The sequence below is a fragment of the Porites lutea genome, chromosome 5, assembly GCF_958299795.1.
Source record: "Porites lutea chromosome 5, jaPorLute2.1, whole genome shotgun sequence".
NCBI classification, from domain to species: domain Eukaryota; kingdom Metazoa; phylum Cnidaria; class Anthozoa; order Scleractinia; family Poritidae; genus Porites; species Porites lutea.
The window spans coordinates 4,982,346-5,001,371 of record NC_133205.1 but is presented as its reverse complement, the minus strand read 5'-3'; the positions used below and the strand labels follow the sequence as shown (position 1 = coordinate 5,001,371).

The 19,026-nt window shown below is 38.6% G+C and overlaps 2 protein-coding genes across 7 annotated transcripts in view; one reads left to right on the top strand and one right to left on the bottom strand.

The window, feature by feature from the left end:
* The window catches only part of LOC140939211 (scavenger receptor cysteine-rich domain-containing group B protein-like), a 74,279-nt gene extending 65,926 nt beyond the window's left edge, over positions 1–8,353 (bottom strand). For 2 of the 5 annotated variants that reach the window (XM_073388784.1, XM_073388785.1), the window contains exons 1-9: positions 8,052–8,351; positions 7,835–7,915; positions 7,355–7,726; positions 4,859–5,242; positions 3,189–3,221; positions 2,286–2,330; positions 1,272–1,319; positions 441–746; positions 70–117 (exon numbers count right to left, since the gene is read on the bottom strand). In XM_073388784.1, the coding sequence (XP_073244885.1) occupies positions 70–117; positions 441–746; positions 1,272–1,319; positions 2,286–2,330; positions 3,189–3,221; positions 4,859–5,242; positions 7,355–7,726; positions 7,835–7,915; position 8,052 (1,318 nt within the window). In that variant the 5' untranslated portion in view covers positions 8,053–8,351. Of the gene's footprint in view, positions 1–69; positions 118–440; positions 747–1,271; positions 1,320–2,285; positions 2,331–3,188; positions 3,222–4,858; positions 5,243–7,354; positions 7,727–7,834; positions 7,916–8,051 lie in introns of all 5 variants that reach the window. The other 3 variants (XM_073388781.1, XM_073388782.1, XM_073388783.1) reach the window with 3 other exon arrangements.
* LOC140939212 (rab-like protein 6) overlaps positions 1–19,026 on the top strand; it is a 40,065-nt gene that overhangs the window by 8,248 nt on the left and 12,791 nt on the right. Inside the window, exons 1-6 of one of the 2 annotated variants that reach the window (XM_073388786.1) lie at positions 10,645–10,910; positions 11,902–12,008; positions 13,122–13,149; positions 13,495–13,542; positions 15,940–15,995; positions 18,069–18,163. In XM_073388786.1, coding sequence (XP_073244887.1) covers positions 10,784–10,910; positions 11,902–12,008; positions 13,122–13,149; positions 13,495–13,542; positions 15,940–15,995; positions 18,069–18,163 — 461 coding nt within the window. In that variant the 5' untranslated portion in view covers positions 10,645–10,783. Of the gene's footprint in view, positions 1–10,644; positions 10,911–11,901; positions 12,009–13,121; positions 13,150–13,494; positions 13,543–15,939; positions 15,996–18,068; positions 18,164–19,026 lie in introns of those variants that run through there. The other variant, XM_073388787.1, reaches the window with a different exon arrangement.

Genomic DNA, 19,026 nt, shown 5'->3' with positions numbered 1-19,026 from the left:
TCTCACAAACTGATCTGCAATTCTAAATGTACCTGTGAAGCATGTTTTATTGCACAAACTTGCCATTACCTGCTGTAGGTGAGACTGAACTTGCAGAGGGAAAAGGGATTGAAAAGTCTGTTAAAACAAGAACAAATCCTCATCAGTGATCAGCTTATGATTCTCTACTGAAGTCAAAGTGTGGAAGTGAAGGCCGACGTGGCTTTTTTCACTTTTTCGTGCTTGATATATATATATATATATATATCTGCTCTAAACTTATATTTTGCTCAAAATTGCCCAGAACAGCTTAAAATTGCTCGAGGTTGCTAGAACCGGCGAAAAATTTCTCAAAGGGTTCAGAGCACAATCAGGACAGGCCTAGTTTTAACTACTTCGGTCGTTCCATGTTCGGTGAATAGCCAATTAAGTTGTTCACCATAAATAAATATTATACTTACTCGAGCAGACCACAGATGCATCCTCACTGTGACCACAGTTATGAACACCCCATGAAGGGTGCCGACAATTCACAATGGAACTTTCATATCCCTTACACTGAACATTGTCCAGCCAAATCGTTCCATTTCCTTGGCCAAACCGTGCTCTGTGTGGAGCACTGACAGCAGAAGGATACCCAAGTTGACGACACACAACTCGCGCGTCTCTTATATCCCAGTCATCGTCGCAAACAGTTCCCCAGCTACCTCTGTAATAGATTTCCACTCTGCCCTCTCCGGACCAATTTCCTCCAACCAATCTCACACCTGACGTACAAAAAGTTGCGTTTTATTTACTGAGTTTAGGAAAGTAAATTGACGCCCTTCAAGAGATTGTACTCACGAAAAAGCTAATAATGAATAAGCCTACCTATGAGTACTGCAAGTTTATGCATAGTTATATTTTTGCTTCTCCTTACCTGAATACACCGTAAGTCAAATGAGAGAAAGTCCCATAAAGACCTTCATGACTGAATATAAGCTACTAGGCCGGTAATCTCTACAAATGTTTCAGTTGTACATACACGACCAAATCAAGTCAAGCCATTTTTTGAAGCACTTTATGGCGCGATACATATTCAACGTCAAAATGCTTCGTGTCTTAACGGTGACGCTCGATTTCATCTCAGTCTCCCCAGCTTCAAGTCCCTCTTCGGGTCACTAGTTGAGGTTGTTCTTAGTTGTTGCGAGTTCATCTCTCCGGTCTTGTTAACGTTTAAAACTACTTTACAATAAGAGTAAGCAGGAGCCCATCGAGTAAGTTATTATAAAAGTAGTTTTGCTTATTCTTACCACCATATACAGGAAGCGAAACAGAAGATACTGGAAATTGTGTAGAGGCTGCAATTAAATTTTAAAACATTGCATTTGAGTTTAGCATCATTAACTTTGTTTGTCTGTACAACCCTTAACATTTATACACCACTATCTAAAACCACCGGCTCTATCAGTATTTGTGTTACCCAATAAAGTTTGACTATTATTAACCAGTTACATTTGTTCTTGCGTTTTTGGACCAGATTAAAACCATTATTGCCTGATTCGGTTTTTGTAATATCCGGAATAATCAGCCTTGGCTAATACCAATTTTCGACTCCTTGATTACTTCTTTTATTACAACAACCGAATCCAATAATTGTTTTTTTCAGATTCTAAATTGTTTTGAAGAAAATGACGACAAACACACCGTTGTATGGAACATAATTTGTCATTGCTGGTTTGGAAATCATGCGTTGCGCGATTAGCCCAGACTCTCTAATCTGTAAGTAGATTGCGATGATTTTCAAAATTAAATGTAGGCTCTTAGCCAATGGGAAGATAGATAGTGAGTGCAATGTAATATAAACAAACTTGTTTACATGACACCGGGGTGACTTTCGCAGCAGCGCGAGTTCACTCCGGTTCCCTCTTGTGCCTCTGTATTTGCTTATATGATACCACCACAAAATGTCACGACGGCGCGAGTCACACCGGCTTGAGTTCACATCGCTCTCTGTACCGGAGCGAGAATTTCACTCCGGTACGAAATTTGTCAACGGTATCATGTAAACGCAGAAACGCGGAACGACCACTCGTTTCGGTGTGAAATCGGTCTACCGCTAGACTGGGACGGGTAGCGTATGCGTAATATTTGCGATTTTAAATCGCACGTGTATTTTATCAAAATGAAGTCCACCTTCATATAAACGCGATATGAAATGACCCAGTCATCCTGTAAACGCGATACGGAAATAAAGAAGTCATTCCGGGGTGATCTCGTGCCCGTGCGAGTTTTCTCATGTAAACACCCCCTTAACTAGTGAATACCTGGCGAGGCTGTAATGATACTTGGGGTTGGACTCGTTGATAGGGCTGGAGGAACACAAAGACACCAACAATGCATTAACAATTTTGTCGCCTATATTATTTAAGTAAATATGTGCGTCCAGGTCTTTACATTTGGTTAAGTCTGTGACTTCCTTGTTTTTCAAATTCAGCTTTCCAGAAATCTTACTACCATGGCTGCTACCTGGTTATTTTTTTATTTTCATATAATTCCTGATAGTTTGCGGCCGACAAAGGAGTAACCAATCGGCGACACCCAGTTCAGGTTATGACCTGATTTCTCTCCCATGGACGCGAGGTAGCTTGCTCGTGTGACCAGAGGTCCGTGAGTACGGTTACTTCATCCTAGTTATTCCGAGAACGGACCTCCGGAGACCTATAAGGAAGTACCCGCTCCCCTCCTGGAGGGTAGACTTTCACAAGAAGTAGTTATATTCTCATACAGACGCTTTCATTTCACGCCTTGCTTGCCAATCTGTAAAGACCGCACTTGATAACCATAAACTGACTGGGTCAGCTGAAGAAATAGAGGATATTACACGGCCGCGCGGAGATACGAAATTTCTCTTCGAGTGTTGAAAACTATTTCACGAGTGAGCGAAGCGAACGAGTGAACTATTTTCAACACGAGAAGAGAAATCTCGTATCTCCAAGCGGTCATGTAATATGTTCTATTTATCATATAAACACCAATGAAATACCAAGCCATTTCACTGGAACAGTTTTTTCCTGCGAAAGGCGCGATTTATTATGTAGCCATAGCAACGGTGATATTTTCATGAAGATATCATGTTTTCGCGCGAAAGCTCACCTGGTATTTCATTGGCGGTGTTTATATAAAAATAACTCTGATGCACCAAACTGGGAAGTGAAAATTATATTTACCTGGGGACGGGGGAGTTACCGAAGATAGAGAGGCTAGAAAATGAATAAATAGATAAATGAATTATTTCGAAGACCTAAATTAATTATTTGTGTTCCAATGATCGAACGTCAAATCATAACCATACACCCAACACAACGTTCTGGGAATAGTCAGGCGGTACAGTTTCATTAAAGGGGTTTATTATTCATTCAAACTATTTCCCCAATTCTGATTGGCTAAAAGCACACGAATAATTCACCATAACCAGTTACTGATGACCAAATCTGAAATAATTTTTTGTTTAACGACTGGGAGGAAATGACGTCAAAAATGCAGCCCGCTACAGGTTAAGTAGGTTGAGTTGTTTTGCTTGTGACAAAAAAAGGCGGACATTTCACTCGTTTCAAGGGTAAGAACTACAGCCGGAAATAGGCGAAACAATAGCTAAAAACATTTCAAAAACAGCAAGAAGACAATTCGGAGGGCGACGTCTACTATTTGGAGAATATTTGGGGAGCTGGACAAACCGAAACGTACACTATCAGGGGTGATGAATGGTCCATTAAAATTTTTAACTGCTCACAAAATTTTACCTTTGCTCGATTTGCTCGCAAAATTTAAACGAGTGCTCGCTTGCTCGTGCTCCCCAAATTTTTGCAGTTGCTCGCATGTTCGCTCTCTTGTCAGTATTGCTCGAAATTTTGTAAATCTTTGTTTGGGTTAAAGTAAATGTAATTCTGTATGGTGCTTAATTTGTATAAATATGGCTATCAAGTTCAGTGGAAATGCACGCGATAAATGACAACGGTAAATAATAAATTAGCTAATCTAGCTATATATGGTTTAATCATATCAGTCTCTTCCGCTCTAGATCACTGAGCTTTAATTAAGCCGTGTTTTCAATAAAAACGGTTTGGAAGCTTTAGGATTCTTCCAGAAGAGGTTGTTCTTCTTTGAGTTGAAATGCTCGATGAGAAGAGTCACCAAGGCTTTCACATTTACCTTGCTCACGTAATCTCAATGTAAAGCTTCTATTTCACGTTGAATTCGTTTTAAAGCCTCCAGGGTCATTCTTGTTCCCGAAATAGTCTCGGAGGATGGAACATCATGAAGGCCTTCTACAGACGTTCTACGACCGTTTTAAAGAAACCGTTTTAAAATATTTTCTGTTTTGTTTAAAATAAAGGATTTCCATATGGATTGCTGCAAGCGGAAAATATAAGAAGTGCTCGCTGCTTGCGAGTTGTACTGTCTAAGCTGCTCGCTGCTCGCAAAGCAAATTTTTTATCTCTCCTCGTGCACGCAAAAAAAATCGCAATGCTCGCAAAGACCATTCGTCACCCCAACTATCGAAGATGAACTTAGCATCGATGCACGTAAGCATGTTTTAGCTATGTTTTTAACTAGGAATTATTTTGAATGAATAATAAAGCAATTAATGAATTCGGCTTAAAAATAAAGTCACTTAATCTTCAATTTCGCGAAATTAAATTCCCTGCATACACAATTTTTCTCCGCGATCGCGAAATTAAAGACTCGCGAAATGTGCCGAGAAAATTTTCGCGAAATTTAAGTCCCGCGAAAATAAAGGAGAATAAGGTAACAGAATTAATGTACAGTTCCAGTTGAAGTAAATGGTGCAAGAACTCTTTGGATAACAGCTAGAGAGAAAGCAAAGAAAAAAACTTACTTTGATTGTGAGCGCAGTACCGCAGATAACACTGAGGAGGCTTAACTAACCGATACACATAGTAAGCGCCACAGTTTTGGATCTGAATATCGTTTTTCCAGTTGCAACAGTTGGAACCCCAATGGTAACAAACTCGACGAGTGACGACGCCTTCTCTTACTGATGGGTGTGAACCGTTAAGCCAACCTGGCGCATGCGTACCACAACGCCGTGTTGGTACACAGAATGTTGGCATTCTGATCCCAGCTGCGCCTTTGAAACGATACCAGTCGGTATAACCACCCGTGATCAGGTCTCTCTGGTCACATCTCAAGTTCTGTTGATCAGTATTTGCCACATTACGGTCAGAACTCTCAAGAACGAAATAGCGGCTACATGAACGTGCTAAAAAGGAGAAGTGATGAAGATCTTTATTCACTTGATGGAGAAAGCAGGAAGACTCGTATTTCAATTAATACATGTTATTGTAAATAACAAAGATTTTTTTTAAAAAAATTAATCAGCAAAGCATAAAACGAATGAACTAAAAAACAAATTATGCCAGAATGCTTTTTAACTTTTTATTTTTTTTAAAAAAATATTTAAAGAAGCGATTCTAGAGCCTTAAGTTCGGCCCTCAATTTTTGTTTGTTAGTACTTTAAGTCTGCCATTACCTTTTCCTTTAAAAACTACCCACTGCCCTTGGTGCTAGAGGTTTAGTTTTTTCTACCCTTATTCCTGATAGTTCGCGGCCGAAATGGGAGTAACTAATCGGCGACACTCAGTTCAGATTCTGACCTGCTTTCTAGCATGGAAACGAGATTACTTGCTCGAGTGACCAGAGTTCCATTTCGGGGCCTAATCAAACTGTGAGCACCAGGCGTTTATTTTAACCTACTTATTCCGAGAACAGACCTCTGGAGCTAGGGTAGACTTTCACAAAAAATTATTTATAATCTCATACAAACGCTCTAATTTATATTAATTTTCATGCTTTCTTTCCACCCTGTCAAGATCACAACTTAAAAGCCGTTACTGATAGGGTCAGCCAAGAGCCATTATGGCTCTTGGGTCAGCTAAAGGAAAACAATTTTCAACATGCACAATTAAGAAGGGGAATATATGGGATAAAATCAGTAGTAGAAAAGCCTGTAGGCGCATCATCCTGAGCTGACTGATCATGAACGCTGTGCATGTTCAGAATGATATCATGATTTCCTTAAGATGGAATAATATGTCTACTGAGAGCTTTCAGTGATTCAATATTCTGCTAAGGGTGTAAGTGGGGTTATCGCTCAGCTGTTATGGTCAAGCTTTGATGGAACCTGATTTTTTTTTGCTGTACGGAAACGACGAATATAATCATCAAGGAACGTCTTGCATTGGTTAAGTGAACATTGGCACGATTTGATATCAGACTCTCAGCCTGCAAGGCCCGTTTTCATGCTAGTGTCACCCAAAAAACGCCAACTACGTTATGAAAACGTACCAAACTCAACGGTCCACCATACCATCCACTCCATGCAATTACAAATTAAATTCAAACTAGACAGACTGCAAATTATAGTAGTTGCTAAAAAATATATCTACGTTTTACAAATAGAACTTTAATTTGGGTTCTCAGGTATTTTATGGCAAATATTCTGTTTTGATAACAATTTATTACCGCATCCGTTATACAGAGATGTTGGACTGTATTGGTTACTCTATTATGTTGATGATTCATGTTTCTTGCTGATCAGAACTACGTTTCCGCTGGTTTCTCTGGCCCAGAGCACAAAGTGTTTCGTGGTTGTGCCGCGGTGTAAGAAATTTCATAAGTTTCGGGCAAAGTGAAAAACGCAATGTAAGTTTCACTCTTAAAGTGAGTTATCTCAGTAAATCATGATATCTGACCTCCAACTTGTAAGTGCTTGTTAAGTGTGTCACGAAAACCGTTCTTTAAGGGAGTCGAATTAAACCAAAACGATGACTATACTCGAGGGTCAATATATAATTCATAATTGAAGAGAAAGCTAACTTTTGTTTTTTAATTACGGTTAATTGATGCTATTCTTGTCATTTTGAACAAAGGATCTCTTATGGCATTTGGAAAGAGAAGTTTCAGGGGATAGACATGCTTCCCTAAAAAATCCTCCGCAAACAGTGCTTTAACAAGTACCGCGGTGCTCTTTCGAATATCTGCCATATTTAAAGGCGTGGCTGCACCGATCGACTCACGCTGTCTTTTTCAGTCCCGACTCGTGGAGCGTCATGAATTAGGGGAGATAAAAATAGGCATAGGCGATGCAAAGTGTGTTTGGTTTTAGATCACTCTCACAAAGAACGCGATTTGACTAAGGGAAGGTTTGAGTAATGCCTTTCTTTAGAAGATGATGAAAATAAAGAGGGCGCAATAAGTTAAACTTGAAAGGAAAGGGAATGAAAGCGTACATCGTTGTTTCACATGCTGTTTTGAAAGAAAATGGTGGAAATCGGGAGAAACACGAGCCTTCAAAACAGTTTTAAATGCTTACCACGAACTATAACTTGCACTGCATCTCTAAACCCCGGCTGAGGGAGATTATTTCTGAGGAAAGATACCTCGATTGAGTAGATGAAATCTGGCTCGTTGGCCACGGTTCTTAACAGAATTAGTGTAGCTGGAACTATGGCATTGTAGTTTGAACGAAATTGCGGAAAAACAGTAAAAGCTCCTCCGTTCCTGTTGCTTGCAATAACTACTGGTGAATCAGTAGCATTCCTTTGCCTTCGAAATGTGACACCTCGAAGAATTTCGGCCCCTTCAGAGGTTCCTTCAATCAGAAATTTCCAGACAAGGTGCACTAAAGAACGGCCTTCTTCCAGGATCGTTGGTTTCTCAGGCTGTCTTGTCCAACGGATTGCGTCTGCGGGGAAAAAAATGCGTTATTTGATGTGCCAGTACTACCATCGACAATGAAGATGTTATTCACTTTAGATAAATGAAGATTATTTGGAAACTTAGCTAAACTTACCAGATCGCTGCAACGAGGTGACAATCCAAAAAGCAATCAAAACCCAACGAGCAACACTCCAGTGAGGTGTATTCATATTCACTGAAATAATGTTCGTGATATTTGTAAATTCATAAAAAGTTTAATTAATGTATTGAGCCTAGTTATATATGTACAGTAGTAACTGTGAATTTTTACCCCTCATTTAGAAGAAATCGTTGTAGTAAAATATACTTACTAGCTGCGACAATTCCTCGGGCTGCTTTGGTAGATATGAGTAACGAAGTATCCTTGCAGTTTCCCTTATACTAGTTCAGGTCAACCCGGAATAAGTATGTTCTTGTTCAGTGCGATAACATTCGTGTCCCCCATTTCCGTTGATCATCTGATAGTGACATCGATATTGTTACATGCAAGAAGGCACATCACATACTACACATCCAGGAGAGAGTCCATGAACAGGATGACTTCACTCTGTTCACTATCAGTTTATTTCTTCGTTAAGTCTCCTGGACAAGCCGACAGTTTGGCCGTCCAAAACACCGGGAACTCTCGAAAAATCATCTTTATTTATTGTAGTTAATTCACAAAAACAGCAGAATTAGGATGTCGCCATTATTCAGTGATGATTAAAGTTTGTGTTGTACGTATCCTCTGCATAATGCTTTCCTTTCATAATTCGGGGCTAATAGATCGAGCCGAAAGGCCAACGGCTGACGCTGATAAAAGTTAGTTTACTTTGTGTAAAAGGGGTAGACTACGAGTAGTCCCCATTTTTTCATCAGGGATAGTAGAGCGAGCGAAGCGCAAGCGCGCGTGAAAATCACCCCACGCGAGAAAGGCGAGACCCGGGGGGGGGGGGGGGGGAGAGAAATGAGGGACTACAGTTTGGGCTCTGTCTGTAGTCCCTTAGTCTTTGTGTAATAGTTTTACCAGAGGACTTTACCATAGGGAGCCCATACTCTTAGTGGGAATCAAACGGATAAGAGATAAAAACTTACCTGTTCTGTGCTTGAATCTGCTGCGTAGCAAAGCGAAATGGAAGTTGTTCTACGATGCAAAAAACGATGTTTGTGTCGGCGTTTTGTCCGTAAATTTCACAATGCTTTATTTATGTGGTTTGTCTTCCATTTCACTGTTGGTGTCTTCTTCTTCTTCTTCTTCTTCTTCTTCTTCTTAACTATTATTATTATTATTGTCTCTATTATCACAGTCTTTGCTGGTGTTCTTTTTGTGCATCAGCCGGGCGCAAACCATGCACCTAGAGCGTCAGTCATTCAAGTCAATCATTCTGTTCATACACTGAGCACCTTTCTAAGGATTCGTGCAGATCCCAGCATGCAGATCTTTTGAATCTCTGTCATAGTAGCTCTCTCTGATACTTTCTTGATGTTTTCTACCATACCCTTCTTCACTGTACCAAGCGCACCAACAACCGCAGGGATCACTACGGTTTTCATATGCCACATTCTCTGTATTTCTAGTTCTAGGTCTTTGTACTTGCATTTTTTTTCAGTTTCCTTCAGTGCGATGTTTCTATCTGATGGAACAGTCATATCAACAAGTTTGCAGGTGGAATTCACTGAATCTTTAACGATGATATCTGGTCTGTTCGCTGTTATAGTTCTATCAGTATTGACTGGCATGTCCCACATGATGGTGATGTTGTTATCTTTATTGTGTGTCACGGTCTCTGGTTCGTGTTCGTACCATTTTTATTATTATTATTAGTATTATTATTATTATTATCATTATTATTAGAAGAAGAAGAAGAAGAACCTTTATTAATTTATACCGCTCAGGGTAGCCCCTTCAGACGCAAAAAGCTGTCTGTTATCAATGGGAGCCCTGAGCAACAACGCACAAAAACACACTAAACATATAAACTTTACACTAATACAGGTAATAATATAAATAGAAAGCTATTTTCAATTAAAAGATTAAAAGATGTAAAACACGAAATATCATTAACATAATTCGTTAAAAAGAGTGCAACCATAATAATAGAAGGATCTTTTTGCAATTTCAGTTCTCACAGCAGGCGGATGTAAGAGGTTGCTTTGTCTAGTAGCGCGCGCATGGATTGTATTATTACGTTTAAAATATTGTTTAAAATACTGGGGACATTGACCTTGCAGGCATTTCTTAACGAGTTTAAAAACAGATTGACGTCGGCGCTCCTCCAAGGTGGGCCATTTCAGAACGTTCAATGCCTGCTTGCTGCGCACAGTACAAGCCACTATCCTAGCAGCCCGGTTTTGGAGGGCTTCAAGGTCTTGTTTACGACCTTCCCCGCAACAGCCCCACACACTTACACAGTATTCTAAAATTGGCCTAATTAGACTACAATACACTACATTTGCACTCTCTCTAGTGAGGCTTCTGCGAAGCCTGCCGAGCATTCCTACGCGTTTTCCCCCCTTCGAAATTAGGTACTTTGTTTGCTCGTTCCAGCTAAGGCGGTCATCAAAAACTATTATTATTATTATTATTATTATTATTATTATTATTATTGTAACCGGCTCATGGTCTCGCCGGCCTCTCTCGCCCCGCTTACTATAATCTTACTAGCCTACATAGACCGCGGGATTATTATTTAGCGCAAGCAAAGTTTTGGCAGAGGAACTGGGAAGTGGGAAACCGTGCGCAAAACGGCGGCCATGTTGGTGTCCTATGGTAACAATTCCTTTTGTTCCTATAAGTGAATGAAATTAACGGGGTGCAATTTTTTTCCCTCCCCCAGCGGACAGAGGTCCCAAAGAGCGTCGGATGTCTCCCGTCATTCTTTGCAAAACGTCATGTTTTGGCTGAGTAACCGAGCTATCCTCCATCTTTGCCACGAATGTCACTTCACGATGCCTCCCTTGAGCATCGTTTGGGTTAAAAGTATTCAGCATTTATCACTCGACGTGGATCTACACGCTAAGTGATGTCCACGCCATAAAGCAGGTTGTTCGTTACCCTTCAGCCATGTTTTCTGCCCTTAAGAAGTGGGCTAAGGGCGGCAATGAGGATTCGAAGATCAGCACTCCTCTGGGAGTACGAGCCATGGGCCAGGCCTTGCAGCGAAAGTTCGCTCGTGGTGTACAGTATAACAGTAAGTTTTTGGGTTTCTCTTCGTAACGTAATATCCCCAGTAATTATTATTTTGTAATCCAATCAAATGAACTGATGATCAGCAGTGATCAATGCTATTTCAGTCTTGAGTTATATTTTTCGTTTATCTTTTCAGCATGATGCTCAGCTAGTAAAGTTTCTCTTAATACGTTGATTTTAAAATGTAAATTATGCCGTGTACACTTCTTCTTTTAGGAAAAAAGGGTGCTAAAAACTGGCCAAAATTTATAATATTATATTTGACACAGTGCGTTTTTTCATTTAACATGTTCAACAGTGGCAAAAATTAGGTAATTATCAAGAAGCGTGAATGCTTTATTAAACTTATTGTCGGACATCAGAGGTAAAAACCAAACCATTCAATGGCCTAAGTCTAATAGGGGAAATATGATGAAGTATGGAAACGTCCTTGCCACCAATCGAAATGCCCTTTAAAATGACCCTGTGTGCTCTCTATTTACTAAACAATAATTTATGGTACCGTCTTTTTCTCTAAAATACATTGGTTGGTAATTATTTTTTGGAGTGATTTCCAAATACCCGGCCCCCTAAATGACTTACTTAAAAAACTGCTCCCGTAGTCCTGCAGTTGTTTTCTATTACCGGTATGCCGAATACTTCAATCTAAGTGAGTCACATGAGTGCTCCTCATTCCGGCACTCCCACACTCCCGCACACCCACACACACTGAAAAGTGAATATAAGTGGGTATACAACTAGCGCTCCCACAGTCGATGTCAAGTAAATGTATGTAGTGTGCTTATAGAACGAGTTTCAGTCCCGCACTCCTGCAGTTGATGTCTGATTTTATTATGCAAATAGGACAACTGCAGGACTACAGGAGCAGTTTTTAAAGTTAGATGCTTAGTGGGCCGAGTATCCTGCAATTTAGCCAGTTTTGTTTTCATGGGATAAATCCTTCATCTTTGTGGAAGGTTTTGCACTGTTTTATTTTTTTAAACCTCTTGTAGTGAAAATTGTTATAAAAGGTGACAGAAATACCGGAAAGTCCTGCCTTTTTCAAAGACTCCAAGGAAGGCCTTTCAATGAGCAGTACATACCAACAAATGAAATTCAGGTACTTAAATAACTTGATGACAGCCCTCTTTCTCTTTAAAAAAGACACCGTTGGAACCAGGACTGAGTGTCTGTCTTAAAGAGGTGTCCACCTATTACTGTTAATAAAGAGAGTCAAGAAAATGACTGAAGAGCCAACATCAGCTATAAAATGTGTACCGTAAATGATCTAATAAACGCCCACTTACAAATAAATGCCTCTTATCTAATACCACCCCCCCCCCGCTCCCCCCGCTCTACACTGTTAAAATTGTATTAGATACCCCTGTGTAATAAATGCCCCCTTTCTAATAGACACTCCTTATGAGAATTATTTGAAAATAGGAATTATCAAAAAGGTACAAAATCATTCAATTCATTCAGTTTCTTGCTTGATTAACAAGGGTTTGTATATTTCATCTTGTTCAATGTCAAGTTTAAAGTAAGGATAGACTAATGACGGCAACACAATAACGATGACTGAGGATTCTGACATCAATGTTGGGACTTGAAAGAGCGATATGGATCTCTAGATAGCCTAGATGTATCAATTGATGGAGTGGATATTCTGTTATTTTTAAAGTCTCTTTATATTTTCACCAAAAGCAAATTGGTTTTGCCTCCTACATGTATCTGTTAAACATCCCACTTGGACACCTAGAATAATTAAATAGATGCCTCAGGCTTTTAATAGGTCATTTACGGTAGGTGTCCATTTTATGGAGAAGACCACAAAGGTGTCTGACTGTGTTGTTATTGTCATTTCATTGATCAGTTGAATCCTAGAACTGAAAACTGGGTCATCATTTTATTATCAGTGAATTAGAGGTCAAAAGGTGATAATAATAATAACAATAATATTATCAACAACAATAATAATAATAATAATAATAATAATAATAATAATAATAATAATAATTGATTAATGAATTATTGGTTATTTTTAACCCCCATTTTCAGTTCCTTGCAATAAATTATTATCCATTCATTTGTATTTACTGAGAGTCATATCTCTTAATTTATTTGTGCAATTGCAAATTTTCTATCAATTTTTCTACCTGCTGTCATTTCCTTTCTGCTTCCCCACTTGCCAAGCAACTGAATATGGTAAATTGTCACTTTTTTCCTTCTACAGGTTGCAAGTATACACTGGAATTACAGAAGTAAGTGGTGGTGACACAGTGTACACTTGCAATGTACAGCTGTAAAGGTTTTAAGATGCCAACTTGTTCACCTATTTTGTAATTTGAAAAACATGTGAAAGTATTGCCAACAAGAATTGAATTATCACCCAAAAGGATTTTGCTCACAGACTTACATATAAAAGCTACCTAACAAGACCACCTAACAAAACTCCTTATTGGTCTGGGCAAGTGAAGGTGATCGTACAGGCATTCTTTGCAAAAATTAAGACTTGCTGATTATTCATGCAAGTCTCACAATGTAATGTTAATAATTATTGCTTTTAATCCTTTAATAAATCTTATTTTCCATGTTGTATTATGCAGCAACAGATGATGTTGTGAAAGTGGAAGTCTGGGATGTAGTGGACAAAGGTAAGCCAATTCACGACATCCACACCCAAGTGATTATAATTATTTTTGTTTTGGAAACATAAATTTATAAAGTGAATAACAGGGGAGGTTAGAACATTTGAGTTTTGATCAATATTTTTATTTTAAGACCAAGCTTTCATTTTTTTTTCTTATTGCATGGATTAAGATAATTTCAGATATGGTGAAATGTACTGTACATATAATTATCTCTGTGTTTCTCTGGATGAATTGGGAAATCTGAAGCCTGAGAAAACAGCTGATGTTTTGCAATGCCAGCATTCTGGTTTACATCTGGGTAGTGACTTGTCATCAGTATGAAATTTTTGCACTCATTCCTCAGATATCATTTTGGGGGGAGACAATTGGTGGCATCGCAAAATTAATGTTAGCTGTTTTCTCAAGCTAGGGAATCAATTTCCCAGTCAGAAGCATCTTACATGTACATTGTATGTGTATATAGTGGTAACAAATACTGAAACAAAGCGATATAATTAGGGATAATTTTATTCCTTGCAAAAGCGAGTTTTTATAATAATATTTTGTCCCATGCACATTGCCTGAGGGTCCCAAGCAAAGTGTGGTTTTACTTAGGTCATATTTCTATTGGTTTGGTAGCTGGAGTTGCCTAGTACATGTAGCAACGATGTTGCAACTAAGTTCCAATTGACATCATTCAGTCTGACATAGCGTTTAGGTGCAGTTTTTGGTTTCCGGGCAACACTTAAATGGTGGCTTGAAATTCAGCGTGAGCAACGAAAAAGAAAATGACAACAAAAAAACTGCGGATATGAAAGGCAGATATGATAATTCATCCTCTGTGAAAAAAAATGTTTACTGAACATTGCTGAATCGTAACAGATTCTCCTCATGTAGATGAAGAGAATTCCAAGCTGTACAACGCTCTCAGTAAGAGACTTCAGGACAGTTTTGTGAGACACCTGCATGTAATTATTGCTTTGTCTGCCATATACAGCTGTACATGTATTATGTTCCTCAAATGAGACAAAATGAGTCAAAGTACAGCTTTTACTGTCAGAACCCTGCTCTTTTTCCCTGAACCTTTTAATTCTTCATAGATTACAGCTCTATCAGCTTCAAATAGTGTCTACTGGGAGAATTTCATGGGCAAAAACTTGAAACATATTAAATGTAATTTATCGCGAACGTTTAACACTTGGTGTTGTGACACAAAAGACAAGATGGTGACCTTACACAGGGTTTGAGCTAGGATTTGATCACTGGGGGACAATTTGTCCCCTTGGCTAAAATTTTGGGGGACATTTTCATTTTTAGGGGGACAGAAATTTGTACACCCTTCTGCTGATGCAAAGGGGTTTGTCTTCTTAGCAGGGCCTATGATAGGTCTCGGAAGAAAAAGTCAAATTTCGCGGGATTTTTAGGGACAAATTCGCGGAAAAATCGGCCGATTTCGCGGGAGTTTTTGGGGCAAACTTCACCGAAAAGCAATCGGTAAAAAACCGCCGATTTTGTGGTTATTTTAGAGGCAAATTTCGCTATAAATCCATCGGTCTTGCGCTGATCAGACCAGCCTTTTTAACGTTTTTCTAACATAGGTCATCATTTGTTCTTTCAACAACAATACGCTCCAGAAATGAACCAATGGCAAAGCCTTTAACATGATGGCTAGTGCCCAGTTTTCGCAACATAATCTGTTTGCACGTTTCAGTGACGAAGTTCCAAGATAAATTTGCACGTTTACGGCAAGTAAATAGCCCCTATAGCTGAAATAAGTTTCAAATATGTTGTACAGACATGTATTTGATAAGATTTCTACCGAATTTTGCGGTATTTTTCGTGTTTTTGTGAATTTCCCGGCTCCGCGACCGCGCAAAAAATCAGAAGCCCTGTCTTAGATTTCCGACAAAAATAGCAGTAGAGCGTGACTGAAACGTAACTTTGGGATGAACTTTAAAGGTGCGATAAATTATACTTTCCACCTTCTGTTTCAGCTTGCAATTTCTGTACCAAAATAAATCTCTTGGTGTGTGCTTCCTTTCGAGTTTTTCCCTAAATTTTGAATTGTCCCCTTGGCCGTTTTTTAAAGAGACAATAATTCCAATTGCAGTGCGGGATTGGCGCATTGGCGCGGCCTGGCTCAAACCCTGCTTACACGTTGATGATTCGGGGATTGACTCCTGCTGGAGGAAATGTTTTTTCCCTGTGTTTTTTGTCGTTTTGTTTTTGTTTTCTTTGTTTTGTTTTGGTTTGGTTTTTTTTTTTACAATATTTTACTTATTATTACTTACAATTTATTCATATTGCTGCCCCATCGGAGCATTGTGGGGTGTTGTGATAAACGTATTTCTAGTACGTGTAGTACTTTACAGTACTGCTACTGTACATTATGGGAATTTTGAGACATGCTTTGTTCAACAGGAAGAAATAAAAAGTCATCTCTGAGTGGTCTAAAGTTAGAGAATGAAAAACCTGAGGTAACTGAACATTCACTGTCTGTTTGCATGGGTGGGCTTAAACAATGTTTTCCCATGTGCTTCAGTCATACTATAGAAATTCCTGCGACTTGAACACCATGACTCATGGTCTCCTCTACCTTGTGCAAAGTTGCATCTTCTGTCCTGTGTTTCCGTTTTTGAGGCTCTCTTACGGCTGGGGATGGGGTACATGTATTTAAGTCCTACATGTATTATTTCTGAATTTCAAAACCTTTCATTTTGCCCATTGAGAAGAAATTGCTTGATGTCCTTGTTGGCATTTTTTACTATTGTACATGTCTTTGCCCTTATTTTTGTCACTGTTACAATTTTAACCCATCTTTGTGTCTTTCATTGCCATTTTGTCTGTTTTGTGTTGCTGTTTCAAGGTCATGTCACTTGTTGGAATTGTAACCCAACAGGGCCCCTTTTTGTCACTTTCAACATCAACTTCAACTTTATTCGTTCAATCTTAATTGACCTTTTTACCGATGCGGCGGCCATATTAAATTAATTCGATTTAAGGAGTATTATAGGATGCCCAGGGGGCAGGAGCACATTTCGTTTGTATTTTCGAGCGCTTTCCGGGACATTTTTTCTTGAATACGAAAAAATGTCCCGGAAAGCGCTCGAAAATACAAACGAAATGTGCTCATGCCCCCTGGGCATCCTATAATACTCCTTAAATCGAATTAATTCAATATGGCCACCGTATCGGTGAAAAGGTCTATTTACAATTTCACAATAGCTTCCACCTGAAAATATATAGTTTTAGCCAGGGCTAAAAGTGAAGCTCTCTTTAATATTTATAGTTTCCTCAAAGAAAATATAAAATTGTGTAATGCTAAAGAAACAGTGAAGACAACAAGAATGGTAAAAAACAACAACAGTAGATCTAAGAAGCAAACAAAAAAAACTCTGCACATGTAGCACACTTTTTTGTACATGTCTTTGCTGTTGTTTTGCACGACTACAACGTGAAACTTCCAGAAACTTCCTAGTTACACATTTAATGCAGGAAATGTTGTATGTGTCTCTGTTCACTTTTTTTTTCACTGCTGCTCATTTTCACCTTGGTGGCCATTAGCATTTCTCATTATTTTTCTCACCGCCACCATAAAAATAATGTTCATGTTTTTCTTCCAACGAGATTGGTCTCTGCTGTTTTTATTTCTTGCTGTAGCTCTCTTTCTGTTTTCCAGGTTAATGTAGACATTAAAATTTAGTTGAAAGAAAGACTCGGCTTTGTTGTTGTTTTCTTCTGTCTCTTAAAGTCTGGGAAGCCAATAAACATGAGGGGTGCTTAAAATGCAAAATTTCACCCCAGCTTACATGAAGGGGTGGATATGCAGACAGACGATTTTGTCAGAACCAAAATTTTTTGGATGCGTAGATAACCAGATTTTCTTACCCATGGTGTACCGCTGTGCACGAGCTTCGCACATGCGAGAGCTCTACTAACATGTCAAAATGTATTGCCCATAATTCTATTTATAATGCAGTACATGTACATGTACAATGCTGTAGTCCCTACCACTAATTATTCTTCTACTCTCTTTCTTATTACACTCTTTTGTCTCTAGCATTTGGCTGCTGGTGCTTTTCTTTCTACACTTGATGATGAAGTCTTTGAGGTCTATCAATGAATGTTATTCTCTGTCATATTCTACTTTACTATGTTTCTTATATTCCTGCTTCAGTTCTTCAGGAAACTTGTTACAATAAAATGGTATATCACATGTAGAATAATACAAAATCTACATTGTGTAGGGGACTAATACAATAATTGTGTGTTTTCTAATAATTATTGTTCTGCTATGACTTTGTGTTAAGAATACTTAATTTATAAGGTGGACTGGCATTTTTCAATGACTATTTCTACAGTATAGAAGTACAAAAGTATGGTTTTCATTTCTCACTTCTTCAAAAAAATACATGGCATCCTAAGTAAACCTGGAAGATAAGGCTAGTAGCTGTATGGTACATGTATATGTATATTGATTTTTAAGAAATATGATTTGTGTCACATTTGAAGGTTAAATGTGTATTAATTTTGGTTCCAATGATCATTAGGGTGAAAAGGATGGGAATGTTTTAGATGCAGAGTTTGTTGATGTCTATAAAGGTGCTCATGGTGTACTCATGACGATGGATATCACTAAACCCTGGTCAGTATTGCCTTATTACAGTATATATTTCTGTTAATTTTTTTTTTGTTTACCCGGTTGGTTCTCAATTTTCTTTGGCTCCTAGCCCCATGTGACTAAGAAGAATAATTCTAATTGAGAATCAAGCTACAATCCCGGTCTTAATTTTTGAAACACTTCCTAAACACAAGATGAATTAAGTGGTACATTTATCACTTTTCTCTCCTTTCTGCAGTGTTGATTTCATGGGTTGCTTTGCCAAAAAGTCTGCAAAATAAACATTGAATGGAACATTTTGACGTCATTTCTATGGTCAATGAGAGATAGACCATGAAAATTGTTGTCAATCTGTTTTTTATCTAACATCGATAGTTTTTGACATTCATTTCTGTTGACATTATTCTGGGAAAGTAGCACTCATGAGGAAAGCCAGAGAGAGCAAATTAATTGTGCCACCATCACGTCATTTCTATGGTCTATACTCTTATCGACCATAGATCTTGACCAATCAGTGTGCGAGGAATCACTTAGTTATTGGAAAATTTCTGTTACAGCTGGTTCTGCAGGATGCTTTGTGGAATGATGATTACTGATTGAACAGTTTACTGCCGAATTACCAGTAATGTTGTGTAGGAGCTGCTCGTAAGGTCTCCCCTGATTGGTCACACAAAAAAATGACGTCATTTTTTCAATCGTTTCAGTATTGTTTGGGGTCTGAATTACCAGTTTTGGTAGAAAAGGCATGAATATTTTGTAGGGTAGTATTATAAGCAGCCAAGGGTCTTGAAAAAAGATAAATAATAATAAACTGGTAAGTTCATACTGGCTGAATGGATAATGACCTTGAATTGGTTTTCATCTTTCCTTGTCAAACATTGGAGAGG